At 47.3% G+C, this 19,503-nt stretch overlaps 12 protein-coding genes and 1 non-coding gene across 13 annotated transcripts; 4 read left to right on the top strand and 9 right to left on the bottom strand.

Annotated features, from left to right (window-relative positions):
* Positions 1–162: 162 nt before the first annotated feature.
* On the top strand, positions 163–2,028 carry BABINDRAFT_39059 (acyclic terpene utilization AtuA family protein; the record flags this gene model as incomplete). Its single annotated transcript, XM_019131905.1, has 1 exon — positions 163–2,028. One exon carries the CDS (start codon positions 163–165, stop codon positions 2,026–2,028), a length of 1,866 nt encoding a protein of 621 aa, XP_018984228.1.
* Positions 2,029–3,433: 1,405 nt separating this feature from the next.
* Positions 3,434–4,084, bottom strand: BABINDRAFT_177097 (uncharacterized protein; the record flags this gene model as incomplete). The annotated part of the gene is made up of 1 exon (XM_019131030.1): positions 3,434–4,084. One exon carries the CDS (start codon positions 4,082–4,084, stop codon positions 3,446–3,448), a length of 639 nt encoding a protein of 212 aa, XP_018984229.1. The 3' UTR covers positions 3,434–3,445.
* BABINDRAFT_162566 (uncharacterized protein) lies at positions 4,085–6,141 on the bottom strand. Its single transcript, XM_019129417.1, has one exon. It carries the CDS (start codon positions 5,890–5,892, stop codon positions 4,231–4,233), a length of 1,662 nt encoding a protein of 553 aa, XP_018984230.1. The 5' UTR covers positions 5,893–6,141; the 3' UTR covers positions 4,085–4,230.
* A 781-nt stretch (positions 6,142–6,922) lies between these two features.
* Positions 6,923–6,994, bottom strand: BABINDRAFT_t263. The gene has a single exon. It is a non-coding gene; the product is annotated as a tRNA-Gln (tRNA).
* Positions 6,995–7,067: 73 nt separating this feature from the next.
* On the top strand, positions 7,068–7,437 carry BABINDRAFT_154870 (uncharacterized protein). Its single transcript, XM_019127267.1, has one exon. The coding sequence runs from the start codon at positions 7,104–7,106 to the stop codon at positions 7,317–7,319; it is 216 nt and encodes a 71-aa protein (XP_018984231.1). The 5' UTR covers positions 7,068–7,103; the 3' UTR covers positions 7,320–7,437.
* On the bottom strand, positions 7,169–8,274 carry BABINDRAFT_162568 (uncharacterized protein). Its single transcript, XM_019129418.1, has one exon. The coding sequence runs from the start codon at positions 7,982–7,984 to the stop codon at positions 7,640–7,642; it is 345 nt and encodes a 114-aa protein (XP_018984232.1). The 5' UTR covers positions 7,985–8,274; the 3' UTR covers positions 7,169–7,639.
* A 443-nt stretch (positions 8,275–8,717) lies between these two features.
* On the top strand, positions 8,718–9,844 carry SEC62 (Sec63 complex subunit). Its single transcript, XM_019129419.1, has one exon. It carries the CDS (start codon positions 8,837–8,839, stop codon positions 9,641–9,643), a length of 807 nt encoding a protein of 268 aa, XP_018984233.1. The 5' UTR covers positions 8,718–8,836; the 3' UTR covers positions 9,644–9,844.
* Positions 9,845–11,186: 1,342 nt separating this feature from the next.
* Positions 11,187–11,348, bottom strand: BABINDRAFT_28587 (uncharacterized protein; the record flags this gene model as incomplete). Its single annotated transcript, XM_019131429.1, has 1 exon — positions 11,187–11,348. A coding segment is annotated over one exon (162 nt), but the record flags the coding sequence as incomplete, so codon positions are not given.
* A 1,797-nt stretch (positions 11,349–13,145) lies between these two features.
* Positions 13,146–14,568, bottom strand: BABINDRAFT_162571 (peptide-N4-(N-acetyl-beta-glucosaminyl)asparagine amidase). The gene has a single exon (XM_019129420.1). It carries the CDS (start codon positions 14,513–14,515, stop codon positions 13,499–13,501), a length of 1,017 nt encoding a protein of 338 aa, XP_018984235.1. The 5' UTR covers positions 14,516–14,568; the 3' UTR covers positions 13,146–13,498.
* Positions 14,569–14,730: 162 nt separating this feature from the next.
* On the top strand, positions 14,731–15,526 carry BABINDRAFT_154883 (uncharacterized protein). Its single transcript, XM_019127268.1, has one exon. The coding sequence runs from the start codon at positions 15,005–15,007 to the stop codon at positions 15,437–15,439; it is 435 nt and encodes a 144-aa protein (XP_018984236.1). The 5' UTR covers positions 14,731–15,004; the 3' UTR covers positions 15,440–15,526.
* A 628-nt stretch (positions 15,527–16,154) lies between these two features.
* Positions 16,155–16,391, bottom strand: BABINDRAFT_38472 (uncharacterized protein; the record flags this gene model as incomplete). Its single annotated transcript, XM_019131877.1, has 1 exon — positions 16,155–16,391. One exon carries the CDS (start codon positions 16,389–16,391, stop codon positions 16,155–16,157), a length of 237 nt encoding a protein of 78 aa, XP_018984237.1.
* Positions 16,392–17,069: 678 nt separating this feature from the next.
* BABINDRAFT_172165 (uncharacterized protein) lies at positions 17,070–17,630 on the bottom strand (the record flags this gene model as incomplete). Its single annotated transcript, XM_019130864.1, has 2 exons — positions 17,070–17,489; positions 17,514–17,630. The coding sequence occupies 2 exons, from the start codon at positions 17,628–17,630 to the stop codon at positions 17,070–17,072; spliced, it is 537 nt and encodes a 178-aa protein (XP_018984238.1).
* Positions 17,631–18,256: 626 nt separating this feature from the next.
* COX15 (Cox15p) lies at positions 18,257–19,455 on the bottom strand. Its single transcript, XM_019129421.1, has one exon. The coding sequence runs from the start codon at positions 19,359–19,361 to the stop codon at positions 18,402–18,404; it is 960 nt and encodes a 319-aa protein (XP_018984239.1). The 5' UTR covers positions 19,362–19,455; the 3' UTR covers positions 18,257–18,401.
* Between the last annotated feature and the right edge of the window lie 48 nt (positions 19,456–19,503).

Genomic DNA, 19,503 nt, shown 5'->3' on the forward strand with positions numbered 1-19,503 from the left:
ATGCAGCAGCTCCCTGAAAAACCTTATCGGATTTCGTGTCATCCCTTTCTTCCCCGCAGTCACGGCGGAAGACCTTAATTGGATACCACAGGCGTAGGTGTATTTAAAAGAAAGTTATATTCCGCCTCAATTGAGCTCCAGGTACCTACCAACAACACCGCCATGACTAGACGCCCCATTATTATAGCCAATTGCGCCGGCGCTTTGACCGACGAAGGCTTCCACATGTACAGACAGGCCACTGAGGGCCCGGTCGATGCGATTACTGGTGATTGGCTTGCAGAGTTGAATATCGCCACGAACGCCAAGGCATACAAGGCCGGAGCGCACCAGGGCTGGGAAAAGAACTGCGAAGAAGCATTACTCATGTGCTTGGAAGTTATCCAGGAAAAGAGGATCAAGGTGGTTTTTGACGGTGGTGCGCAAAATCCCAAGGGTCTAGCCGAGCTTGTCAACGCTGAAGCTGTGAAGAAGGGGCTAGACTTAAAGATCAGCTATGTTTACGGGGATGACCTCTATGCCAACGCCGAGACGTACCTTCAGCCAGAGTACGAGTTGAAGCACTTGGACTCGAATAACGACAAGATCAAGATCTCCGCCGAAACCAGCGCGTTCTTTGCCAACCCCAACCGCGAGATCGTCAGCTGCAATGCCTATCTTGGCGGCAGATCCATCGTTGCAGGGTTGAATGCTGGGGCGGACGTCATCATTTGTGGTAGAGTTGCTGATGCCTCTCCAATCATCGCTCTCGCGGCCTGGTGGCACGGATGGAAAGACACCGACTACGATAGACTAGCGGGCGCTCTTCTCGCCGGTCACCTCATTGAGTGTTCCGGCTACACCACTGGAGCAAACTTTTGCGATTTCGATCGCTATCCAATGGACAAGTTGATTGACATCGGCTATCCTATTGCTGAAATCGCCAGCGACGGCACGTTTATTATTACAAAGCATGAATCGCTCAACGGGTTTGTCAACGTGGATACCTGCCGCTCACAGTTGTTGTACGAGCTCCAAGGTGAAATGTATCTTAACAGTGATGTTACGGCTGACGTTTCCAAGGTGATCATGAAACAGAAGGCGAAAAACCGTGTTGAGGTGTCCGGAATCAGGGGGTTCCCGCCTCCACCCACCACCAAACTTGCCTTGTTCTACGTCGGTGGCTACCAGGCGGAGTTTATGGTCTGCGGAACTGGCACCAACATGGATGCCAAGTTTGAGTTGCAGGAACGCCAGGTCCGCCGAGCTATGGAAGACTTCGGGATCCAGGACAAGTTTGATGTTGTGGAGTTCCAGCGGTTGGCCCATGCGGATGAAAACCCTGACCTGCAGAATCATGGCACGTCGTTCTTGCGGATATTTGTCCAGGCCCGCGAGTATGCTAGTGTAATTGCGTTTGGAAGGGCCTGTAGACGCTACGGAATGCAGCACTTCCACGGTGCCAGCTTCAGTTTCATCAACCCGTTTGAACCCCGCGAGTTTGTAGTTTATTACCCTGGCTTGATTGAGCAGCTGAGATTGGATGAGGGGTGTATTATCTTGGGCAGCGACAATTCCGCTGCCGTAGACGTGAAGGGTGGTCATGTTCCAAGAGCAGAGGCTTTGGGGGTCAGAAAGTCATACGAAACCGCTAAACCAGTTGATTTATCCATGTTTGGGGCTACGGTTAGGGCCACATTAGACACTTTTGTGTTGGGGCGATCCGGAGACAAGGGTGCCAACGTGAATCTAGGACTTTATGTGCACCAGGATGACGAATACGAATGGTTGAAGTCGTTTGCGACGGGCAAAAACTTGCAGTATTTGATCGGGGAGGACTGGAAGGATACCTACTTTATCGAGCGGGTGGAGATGCCTAATATACTTGCTGTCCATTTTGTAGTATATGGCATTTTGGGTAGGGGCGTGAGTTCATCCACGCGTTTGGACTCGTTGGGTAAAGCCTTTGCCGACTACATTCGCAGTAAGGTGGTGGCAGTACCAGAGGTGTTTGTCAAGAGATACGAAGGTGTTAAGTACGATAATTAAGTATAAAGTTCAGTTTATTTCCCTGAGCTTTATAAATTAATGATGTTTTGTCGTTAAAAATAGACATTTTTGCAAGATGGATTAGCACAACTAGCCAGATATAATCTTATGTTACATGTAATCTCAAGATTGTAGGGTAGTAAATAAATCTTTGGCATATCAATATAAGCTTCTATCATTAAATTTAAGGCTCACAATGAATGTAAGGAAATATTCAGTTAGGTATAGCATAAACTATCCTAAAACATTGACATGGAAAAGTAAACTTGTACTGGTGGAGGTATATGCGCAACAAGGATTGTACCCGGATTTATTGGATCAGAACAAACAGTGATAACCACTACACTATAAAACCTCTATATAATGATTAAGTAAGAACCACGTTATATATAAGAGCTAGAGAAACTGTCTCTGAGGCCCCGAGAAAGATCGTGTCCGGCTACCAAGAGTGGTTACCAGAACCGGATCCCTAGCACATGTGAAGTTACGTGCCATTTCAAGAGGATTAAACTTTATGTGGAAATTCAACTGAAATTGAAATATCATGGTACAAACTAAGAGGGTTATATAAGCAAGTGCTTTTCCATTTAATAAGTACGTATGTAGTATATGAATTATCTTTATTTTTGATGAAAGATCGTGATTATACTCAACGGTTAGTCCGACAATATCTAGTGTATAGGTGGCTAGCTACAACCCCTAATATTAATCTCAGCAGTCATTGGAATCCTTACAGAATATAGGCGTGAAGCAATCTAGCGAGACAACAACTAGATGCATGTACCTGAAACGTATGAGTCGGCAGTTTCTCTCCATAGCGGCGATATCCGTGATACTTAGCAGGACTGATTTTGGCAGACTCAAGATGCAAGTATATTGGCGTCTATGGTAGCTATTGAAGTTGATTCTTCAGCCTTAATACGGAAACGGGTCTTGGATTGATAGAGAACATGTTTAGTTACACAAGCTTGAGTATTGGAGAGCAGGCAAAAAAGAGCCTTCTAGTATTCTCACCCTCGTACAGGCCAACTATGAATACGAAGGTGGTCTGTGGTATATCTAGTAGGTAATAGTGGATACTGCTAGCTAGCTAAAAGAGAATCCTTTTCTATGTAAGATATCTACGAGAGAAGGGTAGTCGGTGACCTTATATACTAAGGCAGATACGATACCAGGGTATCCGCTTATCAGAGGCAAGGGGACAATGGACTCCAACTTCCGTCTAGTTAAATGGTACCTTTACTACATAGCCTTAGTCCATATCACTGAAAAGAATTGCCAATTAAAGTCCCTTATAACTCGCTGGACGAACTATCTCAGGATTAAGTCTGGAGAAGTTCCACTTTTACACGCACATACTCTGTGTACTTTTTAAACTATCAGTTGTTTATAACATGTAGCATTTGTTAACCAATATCTATATGAACCATCTAACCCAAATCTTAATCTTGGAATAGAAATTTCTATTAACTCTCAAAACTTCATTCCATTCGTAGACAAACTCGCCGAACTTGGAATCAAGCAAACCTTCGCGACTAATCGCCTGTATAACATCGGTTTTCCCATCGGAGATAAGTAACGGACTGTGGTACTGGTTGATTGTATGGATGCCATCTAACTCATTGGATAAGTCATTGAACCTGATGAGCGATTCCGCCACGAGCGGATGGGTATGCACAAAGGCGATAAACACCGGGGAGTTGATGAAAATGTTCTTGAACAAACGCATGTTGAGTACCTGGATGGAAGTCACCACGTTCTGGAGCACGATGCTGTCTGCGTCTCTCTGCATCCCCACAACGTGGCCATCGAGGGAGGCGGTTCCGGCAGAGGACGGCTCAAAACGCTGCTGGATGACCTTTGTGGAGTGGTAGATACGCGATACAAGAGTGCTGGTCAATTCGTAGACCTGCGGAAAGACCAAGTACTGGGTCTCGGTCTGGGAGAGGGAGAAGAAGCTTCGTATCGCCAAGGATTTGGTATGAGAAAAGCATAACGAGATTTCGTGACATTGTGGGAATGGAACCCACGAGAGGTCTAAGTACAAATGTGTCATGGCCTATCTTTAATATGGCATATATTCTAGACCTAATATTTAGTTTAATTTTAACAAATACAATTTAACGATATCCTTTGAACCCAGCAATTGGATCTGAATATTCTCTAGTAACCCCCTTCTAGTAAGTACTAGTCTAATGGGGTTTATGGCCACTGTGGGGAATAGGTTCCAGCTTGAGTGGTTCCCACGTCCGGAAACAACTTTATGCTGGAAAAAGAGGCTGGCGGCTTGACATATTCCATAATTTCCCCTTCTTCTCCCCAGTTACTATCGGCCTTGGCATACACCTTCTCTGGATCCAATAACTTCGGCTCATGCTTAGCAAAGAGCTTGGCCATTTTCTGAGACAAGCTGAGTGCATCATCGTAATGTCTAAAACTGAGTTCTCCTTCGTACCGCTTCAAGAGTCGTTCCTGCTCCACCACAGGTAACAAACCCTGCTTCTGGAAGAAGACATTAAACTGACTAAGCGACAGGTCGACAGTATATGATCCACCCAAGGTGGCGCGTTTGTAAATGGCGTCCAAAATGGCTATGGCTCCACAAATCCCCGCCTGGTAGTCAGCGTTAGGCAACAACGGAAGAACCGGCTCGTCCAAGCCCAAAAACTTTCCCTGGGCCCACGCGACACCAGTGAGACAGTCGCTTATCTGTTGCCAGCCCGAACGGTGCTGAAGTGGCCCTTTCCAGCCGTAGCAGTTCTCGCGGGCGAGAATAAGTCCCTTACCTCTCTTACGAGCAAGCAAACGCATATAGTCCCTGGTGAATCCCAAACGATCTAAGGAGCCCGGACGGAAGCCGTCCATGATCACATCGGCTCCTAGTAACAACGCTTCAAACGCGTCTTTACCCTCCTCTGACTTCATGTTTAAGGAGGTGTCACGCTTTCCCAAATTCCCATCAAACATCAATACAGCAACATCGGGCTGCTGCGGATTAGAGGAAATGCGAATGACCGTGGCCCCAAGAAGTGCACAAATCTTCGTTATTGCAGGTCCTGCGATAATACGTGAGAAATCAATGATCCGAATTCCTTCCAACGGTCTGCCGCTACCTTTGGTGGCTTCTGGCCAACCCACAGGTGGAAGCGAAGCATCCACTTGTTTGACGATGTAGATAGGGTCATCCTTGATGGCCTTTCCGTGCTCAGAAACCAAAAACTCCTCGAACGTGTTGCAAACCGTGCTTGATTGGCGGTATCTTTCGTTGGCAGTGATCTCGAGCCAGTGGCTGTCGAAATTCTCCGAAATATTTTTCGTATGGGCCGCAATAGCCTCCTCGCGCGTGAGTTCCGGCTGCGAGTCTGGCATGCCCACCATCCGCAAGATCCGCGTCGCGTTTAATCCCCCGTGTAACAGGCAGAACTTTCCGTCGCGAGTTGGGTAGATATTGGTAGCCAGTGCGCGATACGGCTCGTTATATTTGCCCGTGTCATACTGAGTGGCTCTCAAGGCAAAGCGTTTGTCTTGAATGGGAACACCATTGAAACGAACAAGCGCAAAAGAAAAGAGATACAATGTAGCCTGTTCGGCGTCAACAACTGCAGTTTCCTCGTCCAATCCGTATCGGGCGTTCATTATGGCAAGCGACCAGGCACTAAGGTACGCCCAGAGCGCGGTGGAAGACTCGGTCATCTTTAATGGAGTGGGTAAAAATGGCACTTCGTGTCTGGCCTGAATAGTTACATGTCTGGCCGCACACTTCACAATCTCTGGGACATCAAGGCGGGGGTCATTGACAAGAGAATTGAAGATTCGGGTGGCTTCAGCCGTGATGGTGTATGATTTGGAGGATATGACAGTCATTGCAAAGTTGAAGTGTATCTGAAATTTGAAAGAGAAAAAAAGTGAGGAGCAGGAAATCTTGGAAGGAATATGTTGCACGCTTTATATGCCAGAGAGAAATATCAGACTTTAGTGGTTACTTAATATGATGTCATACTAATGAGCTATGGCATTTGAATGCCGAATTCCGGAGTCATGATGCCACACTGGTTCGCATAATGTCCGAATATTCCCGGATTGCCATAATTATACTTATGTCCGTGTTGCGCGCATATCACAATCAAGCTTACTCTATTATATCTCTACCTCGAGGGTGAAATATCTACTTACAGTAGTATACTAGCTGATTATATAATGTATATGAGACAAAGAAAGGAGGGATCAACCTCCTTTTATAAGCCATTAATCCCTGCCACGTGATGGCTATACGCTTACTACAGAGCTGATCTCTAGATCTAATGAGAGTCTAGAAGCGGGGAAATCGCCTAACCTTCACGCACAGGGACCGAAAATTGATCCTAGCTGGGACTGATCTGTTAGGAACGTACATACAGGATATCCTTCACCGCACACGTACCTCGACACGCTAGGACACAAGGGGTCTATCATTTTTAAACAGAGCACTTTACTGTATTAATAAAGTCCCTTCAATCCCCTTAGTTCGTATGAGTGCGGTCCAAAAATTTTCGGCGCTCTTAAGAACAGTTCTATGGTATGAGTATGTAAAGCTTGAGTTTCAATCTTCTTTCCATGCGCTGATTTAAATTCGTACATTTGTGACTTACCAGTCAAATGTTAATCTCACAGATTATCAATAGGGCGGACCGTGATAAACGAAGTAAGTGTGCAGCTATCACGCAGTATGGATTAATGGCTTGTAAAAGGAGGTCGGCCCCTCCTTTCTTTTTTTCTATATACATTATATAGTCAGCTAGTACGCTACTGCTATAAGTAGATATCTCACTCACATGGTAGAGATACACCACATGTTTATAGAGTAGAATTTTATGGGGGAAAAGTAAACTCGTGTTATTGAGTGGAGGTACAAAAAAGGTCGTACCCGGATTCGAACCGGGGTTTATTGGATCAGAACCAACAGTGATAACCACTACACTATACAACCTTTAACTTACAGAAAAACAAAACCTACATTATACCTAGTGGTATTTTTGGGATCTGATTCACCAAGCTATAGGGTCCATTCCAGTAACCATAAAGGGGAGATAATCTCTATGGAAAAAATATATATCAGTCAAGGGTTCAATATAGATAAAGTAAACAATCATACTTTGAGGATTGGCCATTCAGCTTGGTACCGGTATTGCAAGTTCTTTCAGCAAAGCATTGCTTGGCCGACGAAATTTGGCCGTCGCTTTAAATACGAAAACCAATTCCCTTACAACTCCGCTAGCTGCTATCTCCAGAATATCGATCTGTTTGGGGTTTAACCTTCCATCGCCTGAGAAAACTTGGAGCAGAACCTTTCACATCGTCTCATTCGATTACAGCCCTTCACACCACTTTTTTGATCTCAGCCTTCGATACTTTCGACCAAATCAATGTTTGACGAGATGTGCGAGCAACTCTCATAGCTTAATCACGTCCTCAGAACCTTGCCCTTATCCATTCGTCAACCACGAAGAATCAACATAACGGCGTATTAGCCCTCCAATTCTTACAAGCCATGGAAATAGATATTACATTACTCATTATAGCAGTATATACAGAGGCGGGAAACAAGTTCTGCATAAAGTATGATTCTTGTCAGCTAGGACAAGGACTTGTTCTTCTGCATGTTCATGACGTGCTGTCTCATGACACGCTGTCTCAACTCGGCCAAGGTTCTGGCTGGTCTCTCCTCGATGAGGTGGCCCTCGGATCTGATAACAGAACCGATGGACATGAAAAGGCAGAAGGTGGCAGAAGAACCGGCAATGTACTGCCCCAAGGTTCTCATGACACCATTAGGGCCTGGACCGCTCTGCAAGATGGACATTCCGCCAAAGACGACACCGACAACCACACCGACGGTGGCGCCCATCATAGCGCCCATCTTGAATTTCTCAAAGTTAGATGGCTGATGTTGCTGAAAGTGCTGTTGGACTGGAGGCATAATGATAAGATGTGTTGTATATGAGGAGAGAGAGGGCGAGGGCTTCTTGACTCTTTTTTGTCCTTTGAGGCTCCAACCCCGTAAGTTACCCTGAAGAAAAAATCACACGCCGACCTGAGACAATGTACAGGAGAGGCAATTAGAGGATTGAGACGCAAAAGCCCTGCTAAAAGGGATATAATCAGGGATAGGAAAGGTTTTATTTATGGCGTGTATTTTAGTGAAAATTAGGGGATTATAAACTTAAGCACCTGTTGTAAACCTGTGACAGGAAGGTTCATGTATTCAAGTTGGTGTGGGCTGACAGTGCTAGAACATATGTGAGCTTGTCAGGTATTTAATCAATATTTCGACTGGTACATAGACTATTTAGTATAATCCCGGAAATCAGTATAAGCTAAATCGGTTTAGGCGCTACCTTAACTGCCACGGCCTTAATCCTGTATGTAAACATACCCCACTGTGTATTGAGAATTGTCTTACCCGGGTAGTTTTCCAATTTCACTTGCAACAGTCAAAGCTAGTATTGCCTTGATAAATTTATAATTCCAAACGCAACAGCAGTTTCATCCAAATGAACAGCGCTGTAGAACTTCGACCCAATGGGAACGCGTCCGTAGGGTAATGGGTCTGCATGCTGCGCCATAGTGGCGTGACCCAAGCGGGTATATGAGGCTGGTGCAGTGTCAAAACGGGACACGAGGCTGGTGCTCGACAAACGCATACGTAACGTTCTCGAATCTGACCAGGTTGTCAATAGTCTATCTTCCACGCGATTAACGGTTAAAGCTACACTTTTCCGACTCTTGCCATCCGAAAACACTTGTTAGACACCACTACTATCCATTTACAATGTCGGAACAAGCAGTGCCAGTGAGTCCGCAGATTGTCAACGTGGCCAACTTCTTGAGAGACCACAAGTTGTTGAAGAAGAGATCCGGATTATTGAACGGGGCCATCCAGATTGACTTTTTCAGATTAAAGCGGTTGGTGAGAGCGCTCTCATCGCCGCAGTTCACCCAGCAGAAGGATGTGCCGATCATTGAGAAGCCTCAGGATGTTACTCAGATCATCGTTCAATTGATCGAAAGCAAGATGATCGTACCGGTGGACAAGTTATCGACTAACGACACGCGTACCAAGGGCATCAAGCCGGTGAAGGGATCGCCAGCACTCTTTCCAGCGCAGAAAGCCGACTTGAACAACCCGGAGTCGTACTTCATCTGGGTCTACAACAAGCCGAACCCGATGTTAATTGTGTACTCCATTATCGCGATTGCTGCGGTTTTCACCATCTTGTTGTTCCCATTATGGCCGAGGTTCATGCGTAAAGGTGTCTGGTACCTTTCCATGATTGCCATGGGGTTGATTGCGTTGTTGTTTGTGGTAGCCATCATCCGGTTGGTTATGTATCTCATTTCTTTGGCCGTGTGTCCAAAGGGCTTCTGGTTGTTCCCTAACTTGTTCGAAGACGTTGGTTTCTTCGACAGCTTCAAGCCTTTGTACGGCTGGGAAGAGAAAGTGGAGAAGAAGGGCAAAAAGAGCAAGAAGGGCAAGGCCGAGCCGGCTCCAAGCGCCACCAACTCCGGTGTCGAGGTCCACGCCACCTCTGTCACCAAAAAGACCCACACGCCAGTCTTGGAAGAGGTGGACGAGTAAACAGTCTGATATACTCTAAATATTACAAGCAAATCTATATGAGAGGATGTAAACGACCGGGAAACCTGTCGGAGTTAATTGACGGCTAGAGAGACGTTTGCCCAGGTATACTCATGAAGGTTTCGCGCTGGATCAGATAAGATGCCGGTTTCAGTCTTACGCAAACAGTACTATATTTATATGCCAAAAACTAGTTTATTCATCAGAAATTTATATAAACATATCACTTAGATCTGAAGGTGAACACCCCCTACATCCAGAATACGTCAAGGCAAAGACAATTCAGGTGTGATTTCCCTTCAAACACAACCCTTTATCATTCTTCCGGGCTGCTCTCACCTCACCCAAATTGATTCGTAACGAAGCATCCGTCTGTATCATATTAGCTATTGCATCTTATAGTTATATTCAGACCACAGCCACAAACATTAGAATACCATTCAAAACGTGGTCAAAACTCCCATTCATTAATCCCCTCAAAGTTCTCAACCGCGCTTATCGTCGACGGTTTCTGGGAGAATTCGGATCGGGAACTTCCTGCTGCTTGTTCCAGCGTCTTGTGAGATCCACCGTTATCCAATGGGGTCATATCGGGCATGGTGGCAGGGGAACCGGAGAACAAGTTTGCAAAGTTTTCCATGTCAAAATTAGGGGTCAAACCGGTATTCCCGTGCATCTCATTCATCCCGTGCACAAGACTCTTTCCATTTACAAAATTAGGTGAGAACGATAGCTCGGAGTCGGTCTTGCAGGAATCCAGAACGGAGCTGATGCTGGGCGGGCGGATGTCGGCAATGCTGTTGGTCATTTTTTGTGCAAACTCTACCGAGATGCCCAGCGAGCTCTCTTCGGGCTCGGATTCCTTTTCCTTTAACTCAAGCGGCGCAAGCTGGGTGCTAAAATGGTTGAAGAGCGAGGTGTAGCTCATGATCTTATTCATTGGCTCTTTATCCTGCGCGTCGGTCTCAACTGTCACACTGTCATCTTTGGGCACATAGTTGGAAGGATTCGAAAAGTAGTTGATGTAGCCCTCATACTTGAGGTTTCCCTGTGGGGAGTCCTGATGTGAGTGGGGAGGCTGGTGAAACACGCCAGGCGACGGCATGTTGGTCCCTTCACCGGCCAGCGGAACCGTGTGACGGAACAACAGCAGAAATTCGTCCATCGGAGGCTGGGAGTAATGCATTGGTGGCTCGTGCCGGGAAATTTGCTGAGGTTGGAGGAGTGGCACCGGGAAGGAACTGTCTTGATTGGCCCTTCTTTCGTGAGCATCAATATCACTCCCTCTCTTGGAGTTATTGGAGCTGCTTCGGGCAAACAGCACGGCTAGTAAGTGCATTCTCTCCAGAAGTTCCTCTATCATCGTCGCTTGCTTGGAACACAACTGTTCCAAGTGGCCCACCCGGTTGCGCATCTGCTCCATGTCGTTCAGCTGCACGTTGAGAAGCTGGAGCTCGACAAACTCCAAGCGGTTGGTGAACTCCTTACCGTAGCCTGCTTTTAAGCCTGGCTTCTTCATGGGCAGATAGCAACAGGCGATTTCGTGCTTGAGGCAGTACTCGCACAGTGGCTTGCCACCCTGGCAGGCAATCTTCTTGCCCTTACAGGCATCACAGCTCTTACTGATACGCGTTGCGAGCGAACCGTCATCATCATGCGTGTCCTGGGGTACGGAGGTAACGGTCGACTTTCTTTTCTTGCTCATACGTGGGGGCTGCTGCGGTGGCACCGGGATATGGTCAAGAGTGGCGGCGTGGTTGGAGGCTTCTTGCCCGTGGTGGCGTAGCAAGCTGGGAATACTAGATGTAGAGTTGTACTTTTTTGGTTCAGGTGGGGTTAGCGCAAAAGATTCCGCGTCATTAGGCGAGCCGGACCTAGACAGGTTCGTAGAGTGGGCGAGAAATAATCGGCGATCAAGGGAATACATTACGAGAGTCTGTGCGTGCGGGAGAAGGTTGGGAGCTGGCCGAGGATATCAATAAGCGTTTGACCGAAGGGAGGTTGTATATAACCAGAGGTATTTAGAGGAGGTTAAAGCAAACGGTAGAGCCTGATGGGTCCCGGTAGAACTTTAGGGATTCTTTCAGCGACACAAACGAAAAGTGGTGTCGTCAAAGAGAGCGGGGTATTGCTTATAAGCGGTGGAAGCAGCTATTTCTTGGAGCTTCGAGGAGAAACGTTGCCAGGGGATTATCAGAGAATGGACGCAGGTACTCGTATATACAACCTGGATGAGCAAATCTAGAGGCTAAAGTCGTCCAAGCGAGCGATATTTGCCAGAGTGATATTTGTTTGAGTCACGAATGACAACGCTCCGGATCGTGATGCAGTCTATTTTGAGCACGTAAAAACCCACGGAAGGTAAGACAACTTTTGCTGCGTCAGCCAAATGTCGGGGAAGCAGGGTTAGGTAGCCCTGTGGTGGGGCCGGCCGAGGGGTAGCCCACGAGTGATAGCGCCGGTCTCTGATGACATCAGCAGGTGGCTACATAGGCCGGGAAAGGAATATATAGTTGATTAGCTACTGATAAATGTGGATTTAAACTGGAAGTATTATTTTGAGGCTTTGTATATGAGGCAGTAAGCGCTGAGAAAAATAGCGATCCCCGCTGCGAGGTGGCTCGACTGGGGTAAATAGGCTTGTATGGATAAATTAACTGCTAGTCGACGCGCGGCCCGGAAGAGCTTCCCCCAATCCCGTATGAACGTGAGAAAATGACACACCGGTGTGTCGGATAGAAGTTGTCACTCCGAGGAGTGAATGGTTATGATCGGGCAGTTTATACATTGATAACTCCAGGGAAGAGCCAAGCCTTGAATTCTCGTACATTCACAGTTATTAAGCACCCTTCTCTCTACGGTGATCTCGGAGATGAGCTTCCCGTGGTGGGAAACGGGGTGGCTCCTAATGAAACCTTATGGCCTAAATTTAGACCTTTACAGGATACCGGAGTTTCTTCCTAAATATCTCGGAGGCAAGCAGTGGTATACGCGATTAGAAGCTCGCTTGGCTAGAGGCAGGTCTTAAATCGAGTTAACGTCGATATATTCAATTTTAGTATGCTAATAGTATGTTGCACCGATGTGGACAACAAATGTGCGACGTACATTTTTAAATCACCCCGCTGAGATTCACCAGGGCAGAACAACTCCGCACTCATTGCCTAATACGGAAACAGTCCCTGGACAAACTCTGCATACTTTAAATATTCATTTCGGGCCAGAATACCGCCATGTGGCGTACACACTTACGCTTTGATAATGTCATTATTCAACCATGGAGATTCCAGCCAAGACTTTTGGAATAAAAAAGATGGGTTACTTCTATACGATGTACATCAAGATCCAAGCGACATTCGGTGAGAGCTGGCAAAACTGAAAAAAACTCATGTATAAGAAATTGGTGGAACAGGAGGGCTTAGGACACTAACCAAGTTCTATAACGTGGGTAGTGTAGGCTTAGATTATCTGGAACCTTTCTAGATCATCTTTTTTTAAACCATGGGGATTACAAGGTTACCAAAACTATAAAATTAAGATTTCAACATCCCTTATTCATTGGTTCTTTTTTGCTTCTGGAATGGTATGGATTCTAATGCTTTCCCAGGCAGCACACAACCACCTGCTGAAGTCCACATTGTAAAGTCTACGTTTCTCAGTAGTGTCCATGAATCCTGTAATGACCAAGATGAACGATGCGTACCTATCCGAATTTCATTATACTGCTACACCGTAATTCATCCCAACAGCTACCAAGAACACAAGAAAAGCCAACCATAACTGCCCCCAGGAGACCCTCTCCTTTATAACTACCCCCACCTTCGCTTTGTCGATGCTCATCGTCCAGGGAGCCGGTCATTTCCCACTCTCACCCCTCAGCTCAGTCCACTCACCTGCGCCGGTCTCCCTTGGCTTCAATTCCTCTGTTTTTGTCGCAACTGACGGACCCTTCAACTGTGCCACCTCTTCGTAATGAGGCCGTAACACCTTTGTGTAGAACTCGTCGAGCCTCGCTTCCTCATAGTCAAGGAACAAATCAGTTAGCTTCGCGTTGTAGGCAAGCCATTTACCGGCATTGAACATTCTCACGCACTTGCCTAACAAACGCACATCGCACTTTGACTGTTTCGGAATCTGGTGTTCCGGGTCAATGTACTTTGCACTGACGTCCACAATCAGAGTCTCACTGACCGCAAACACAAAGCTCATCTTTTTACCCCAACCCCGCGCATACAACAACGGCTCATCAAACGCATTCTCGCAGCTGTCAAGATGGATCCATCGCTTCTGGGAAGCAGAATAGTACTCACACCACACATGGTCCTCGGCGTTCCAGATATACCGGGCTGGAATCTCCATGGCGTGCAAAAGCGCCATAAAGCCGTTGCACCACTCACCACACCGCCCATTATGCTGCTCCAACACCACCAAGGGATCGTTGTTGCGGGGATATCTGTATGTGGAATGGCATTGCTGGCATTTGTAAATTTCGGTAGTCGTGGCCTGTGCACGGCGGTGCTCCTCTTCGCTAGACTTGGTCGCGCCTAACGATGTAATTTTGGCCTGGTCAGTGTTGTGGCACAGGAGGCACTCTGGTTTATTCACCCATTGAAAGAAATCGTTCTTAAACCACGCGAGCAAGGCCTTGACGACGTAGTCCTGGTGCCCAAGCGAAGCTGTCGACGCTTTTTCGAGCTCTAACGCATTTTTCAAGATCCGTTCCATCGGGATAAACTCTAATGCCCCCGCCTTGAGATCATCACGGGAATACACCTCCACAATGCCGAGAAGGCGATGCACCTGGGCGATAAACGGCGGCGCTTGGCGTAGCACCGGGGCAAGCTCCAGGGCTAACACCTGGTACTCACGCATGGTTGCCGCGAGTTTTTGTTTAGAAAACTCTCTGATTACTGCTTCTGAGAGCCGGGCAGAGTCTATCATGAGCGAATGATTCAAGTTGAGGTAGAGGAAACGTGGTGACATTTACGCCCTCGCAAATCCTGCAGCTTGATAACCGCACAAATATTTTTCTATAGAGGTAACCACAGCTCAAGGTAGATTGGATTCTTAGCCTTTAAAAGCCGGTTGTTAAAAGTTGGGGTTTAGACAAATTTATTTCAAGTAGTACAAGACACTAAGCTAAGTAAGGAATTACAACAATTATGTATAATTAAAGGGCAATTCTTGATCCTACTTCCGTGCCAGCCGCAGGTAATCCTGCATGTAATTACATCATCCACCTTTGTCAAATTGCAAACTGTTAGGAACCTGAACCGTTGTGAATTGTATACGATATCAAACGGTTCCTCTAGAATCGACACGTGAGTTTATAGAGAACTCTGGGAAGACAATTCGTAAGATATGTCTGAGGTTACCCAGGATTTCATTGATAGTCCCGATGTTTATCCCCTTCCGCTCATCCGCAGAAGGGCCTCTTCCCTATCCAAGCCCGATCCATCGATGCCCATCCACAGCCGTGTTCCGTTTTACGATTTGTTTGCAGACGAAAACTTACAAAAGCTTCGCAATCGTGGAATTCTCATCCTCGCAGTGACGTGGATCGGAGTGCTAGTTGGCATGATGTCGGTGTTTAACATCCATCGTTACTTGGTTCCCAGCGCTGTCTACGCTACGTGGCAGCTGTTTGTGGGGGAGGAAAACGATTTCCCGATGGATGGGTACTATATTTGTGCCTTGATTTTGATCAGTGCTGTGTTCTGGGTGTGGGCGTCGGTTCAATGGTTGGGGATGACCTTGTTTGTGTTTACCAAGGGGAGGGGTCTGAACAAAAAGTGAGATGCGATCTGGGCCAGATATCTGGGAGCATGCGCGAGACTGCCAGTGGTTTGTCAGTATATCTCAAATAGCTTTTGCAGACATCATCCTAGACTAGTGACGCTGCCGAGCTACTTCAGGCTCTTTTGGTGGATCTGAAAAAATAACTCATGGGATGTTTGCATTCAAAAATCTCACAGTATCATACTTCTATCCCTGGTATGGGATTGTCCTATCCCAAATGCGCATACAATACTCAATGCTGTACGGACGTGGTACAATGCACCGGATGGAATGAACAATATTTTATGGATAATTTCCTGTGTTTGTGTGTGTGTGTTTTTTTGTATAATCTTTGGTAGGAAATTACCCATCAGTTCAACCTCCATGCTTTCAGTAAAAATTTACACATATTATTACCCATGTTGATGCCATTAAATGCGTTCAAGTTTTATATCTCCATAGAAGTACGCCTATACATCGGACTTGTGGAACATACCCTCACACACTACGACCAACCAATCTTGGTTTCAGTCTTTGTGATAGTTTGCGATTCTAAATTACCAGGAGAGAGTCCCACTGCTCCTCCAATAAGATGTCTCGATTTGGTCAGCCAGCCGTTTGCGCCGCATCCTTGCGCTTACGCGTCACTGCGTAAGCGTCAGGCTGGAAAATTTTGCAGAAATATTTGCCAGCGGGTAAAAAGGCACTACACGCTTTTGTAATCCCAACTCAGTCAACCACCAAACAACAACATGAGCAGCAAGAACACGCGTATTGCGATTGTCTCGGACGACAAGTGTAAGCCAAAGAAGTGCCGCCAGGAATGCCGCAAGGCGTGTCCCGTGGTCAAGACCGGGAAGTTGTGTATCGAAGTCGAGCCAACCTCCAAGATCTGCTTCATCTCCGAAACTTTGTGTATCGGTTGTGGTATCTGTGTCAAGAGATGCCCTTTTGACGCGATCCAGATCATCAACTTGCCAACCAACTTGGAGAAGGAGGTGACCCACAGATATTCCGCCAACTCCTTCAAGCTCCATCGTTTGCCTACCCCTAGACCGGGCCAGGTTTTGGGGCTCGTGGGTACTAACGGTATCGGTAAGTCCACTGCGTTGAAGATTCTTGCGGGAAAGCAGAAGCCAAACTTGGGCCAGTACGACAACCCGCCGGACTGGGAGGAAATTCTCAGGCACTTCAGAGGGTCTGAGTTGCAGAACTACTTCACCAAGGTGTTGGAGGACAACATCAAGGCTATTATCAAGCCGCAGTACGTTGACAACATTCCACGTGCCATCAAGGGTCCGATCAACAAAGTCGGCCAGTTGTTGAAGCAGAAGATGGAGAGAGTCGAGGCTGGGAAGAACGTGCTCAAGGTGTTGGAGTTGACCCACGTGTTAAACAGAGAGGTCGCGGCCTTGTCTGGTGGTGAGTTGCAGAGATTTGCCATTGGTATGACCTGTATCCAGGAAGCCCAGGTGTACATGTTTGACGAGCCATCGTCGTACCTCGATGTCAAGCAAAGATTGAACGCGGCCGAGATCATCAGATCTCTCTTGGGCCCAACCACCTATGTCATTGTCGTCGAGCACGATTTGTCCGTATTGGACTACCTTTCCGACTTTGTCTGTATTTTGTACGGGGCGCCATCCGTCTACGGTGTGGTCACCTTGCCAGCGTCGGTGCGTGAAGGTATCAACATCTTCTTGGACGGTAACATTCCAACCGAGAACTTGCGTTTTAGAACCGAGTCCTTGCAGTTCAGAATGTCCGACGCTAACGATGCGTTGGTCCAGGATGCCTCCCGTGCGTTCCAGTACCCAGGTATGGAGTACACCCAAGGGGATTTCCACTTGAAGATCCAGGCCGGTGACTTTACCGATTCTGAGATCATTGTCATGATGGGTGAGAACGGTACCGGTAAGACCACCTTCTGTAGGTTGTTGGCCGGTGCTATCTCCCCGGATGACGGTAAGACCGCGCCAAAGATGAATGTCTCCATGAAGCCACAGAAGATTGCGCCAAAGTTCCCAGGTACCGTCCGCCAGTTGTTCTTGAAGAAGATTAGAGTGGCCTACTTCCACCCACAGTTCCAGACCGACGTCGTCAAGCCATTGAAGATCGAAGGGATCATCGACCAGGAAGTCCAGCACTTGTCTGGTGGTGAATTGCAGCGTGTTGCCATTGTCTTGGCGCTCGGGGTGCCGGCCGACATCTACTTGATTGATGAGCCTTCTGCCTACTTGGATTCCGAACAGCGTATTATTTGTTCCAAGGTTATCAGAAGATTCATCATCCACAACAAGAAGACTGCCTTCATTGTCGAACACGATTTCATCATGGCCACCTACTTGGCGGACCGTGTTATTGTCTTCGAGGGTCAACCATCCAAGGACTCCGTGGCCATGTCCCCAGAGTCCTTGTTGACCGGCTGTAACCGCTTCTTGAAGAACTTGAATGTCACCTTCAGAAGAGACCCTAACTCCTTCAGACCTCGTATCAACAAGTACGATTCCCAGATGGACAAGGAACAGAAGGCTAGTGGTAACTACTTCTTCTTGGACTCCAACGGCTTATAAGGCGTCCCGGCTCCTGGGTCTGCGTTTGGGTCCTGGCTCTCTCGTCCCGCGTAACTGCTGATTTAACTCTTTGCAAAAGCGGACGAGAGACCAGGAAGAGCCCAATCGATGACTATTAATTTATTAAAGTCATGTTTCAAGAAACGGACTTTACAAAAAAAAAAATCGGAAAAAAAAAAGGTGTACACTATCTCTCTAATACTTTTGCATTATTTAACGGCTATTTCATATTATCTAGGTGTAGAACAAAATCTCATGTACGCCCAGATTAAACAGATATCAAAACATATTATTTACAAAGTTATTATATATGACAAAATGAAAAGACTCGGCTGTTAATATATACAGAGGCCGAGCACACAAATCTTCAGCTGCTTCGCTACAGCTGGAATAAATAATCCCAAAATTTAAAGTTTGGTTGCAATGGTGGCTCCTTTGGCGACGGCGGTTCTGCCTTTCACAGTCAATCCAGCCATCAAGAACTTCATGGCAACACGCGGCGACTTCAACTTCGCGGCAAGGCTGACGACCCCAGTCAACAACGCCAAGGCACCGGCCTGATGGGCAGAGGCGAGCGGAATCGGCACGAGGTAGATCAACGTAGAGATCCCCAAGGCAACCTGAAGACAGGCAAGCCCCATGACGGTGCGGAGGGCAGTCGTGGCGTTCTTTGGCATGACCGCCTTGTACTTGTTGGCATAGATGGTGGTGGCGAGAATGGAGAAGAAGGTGGTAGTGGCCATGATTCTGTGGTTTAACTGGACCATGGCTGGGTTTTCCAACATGTTTCGCCAGAACAAATCCGACTGGTTGGCATTTCTGGAAAAGGTTGGTGACATGAGCTCGCCCTTGGAGGGGAAGTACGGCGGTAAATCCGTCATGTGGGGGAAGTTGTTATAGATCAAGCCCGCATCAAGCCCTGCAACCAAACCGCCAGACAATGCGGTGAGAAAAGTCAAGGCCAATAAACCGTAGGTCATGCGTCTGAGAGGCCTGAGGAGCGGACTCTGGAGCAACTCCATCTGGATTTCAGCGGCTTTTGGTGCCTTCATCCACTGGTGCTCTCTGACGATTTCAAAGCCGGTCCACAACATCCCACAGTACAAGGCAAATGCGATTCCCAAATGGGTTGTCAAGCGGTATTGTGATACCGTCGGCATCGATCTTCTCTCCTCGAGTTGCTCCTCGTCCAAACCAGATTTAACCATCCACCAGCCCACAAAGCCCTGGAGCCCGAGAAGGGCCGCGAGCCCGAAGATCTTCACGTTGTGCGGCGCGCAAGTGAGGCGGCGTGCTGCGAAGAACACTGCCGGAAGAACAAAGACCAAGCCGATACCACGACCCCAGAGACGATGGGCCCATTCCATGAAGAAGATGAACTTGAATTCATCGAGCGTGATGTGCGAGTTGAGCTGCTTGAACTCCGGTGATTCCTTGTACTTGGCGAATTCCTCCTCCCAGTCGGCTTGGGAGAGCGGTGGGATAGATCCGGTGACGGGCTTCCACTCG

This window comes from Babjeviella inositovora (assembly GCF_001661335.1).
Source record: "Babjeviella inositovora NRRL Y-12698 unplaced genomic scaffold BABINscaffold_9, whole genome shotgun sequence".
NCBI lineage: Eukaryota > Fungi > Ascomycota > Pichiomycetes > Serinales > Babjeviella > Babjeviella inositovora.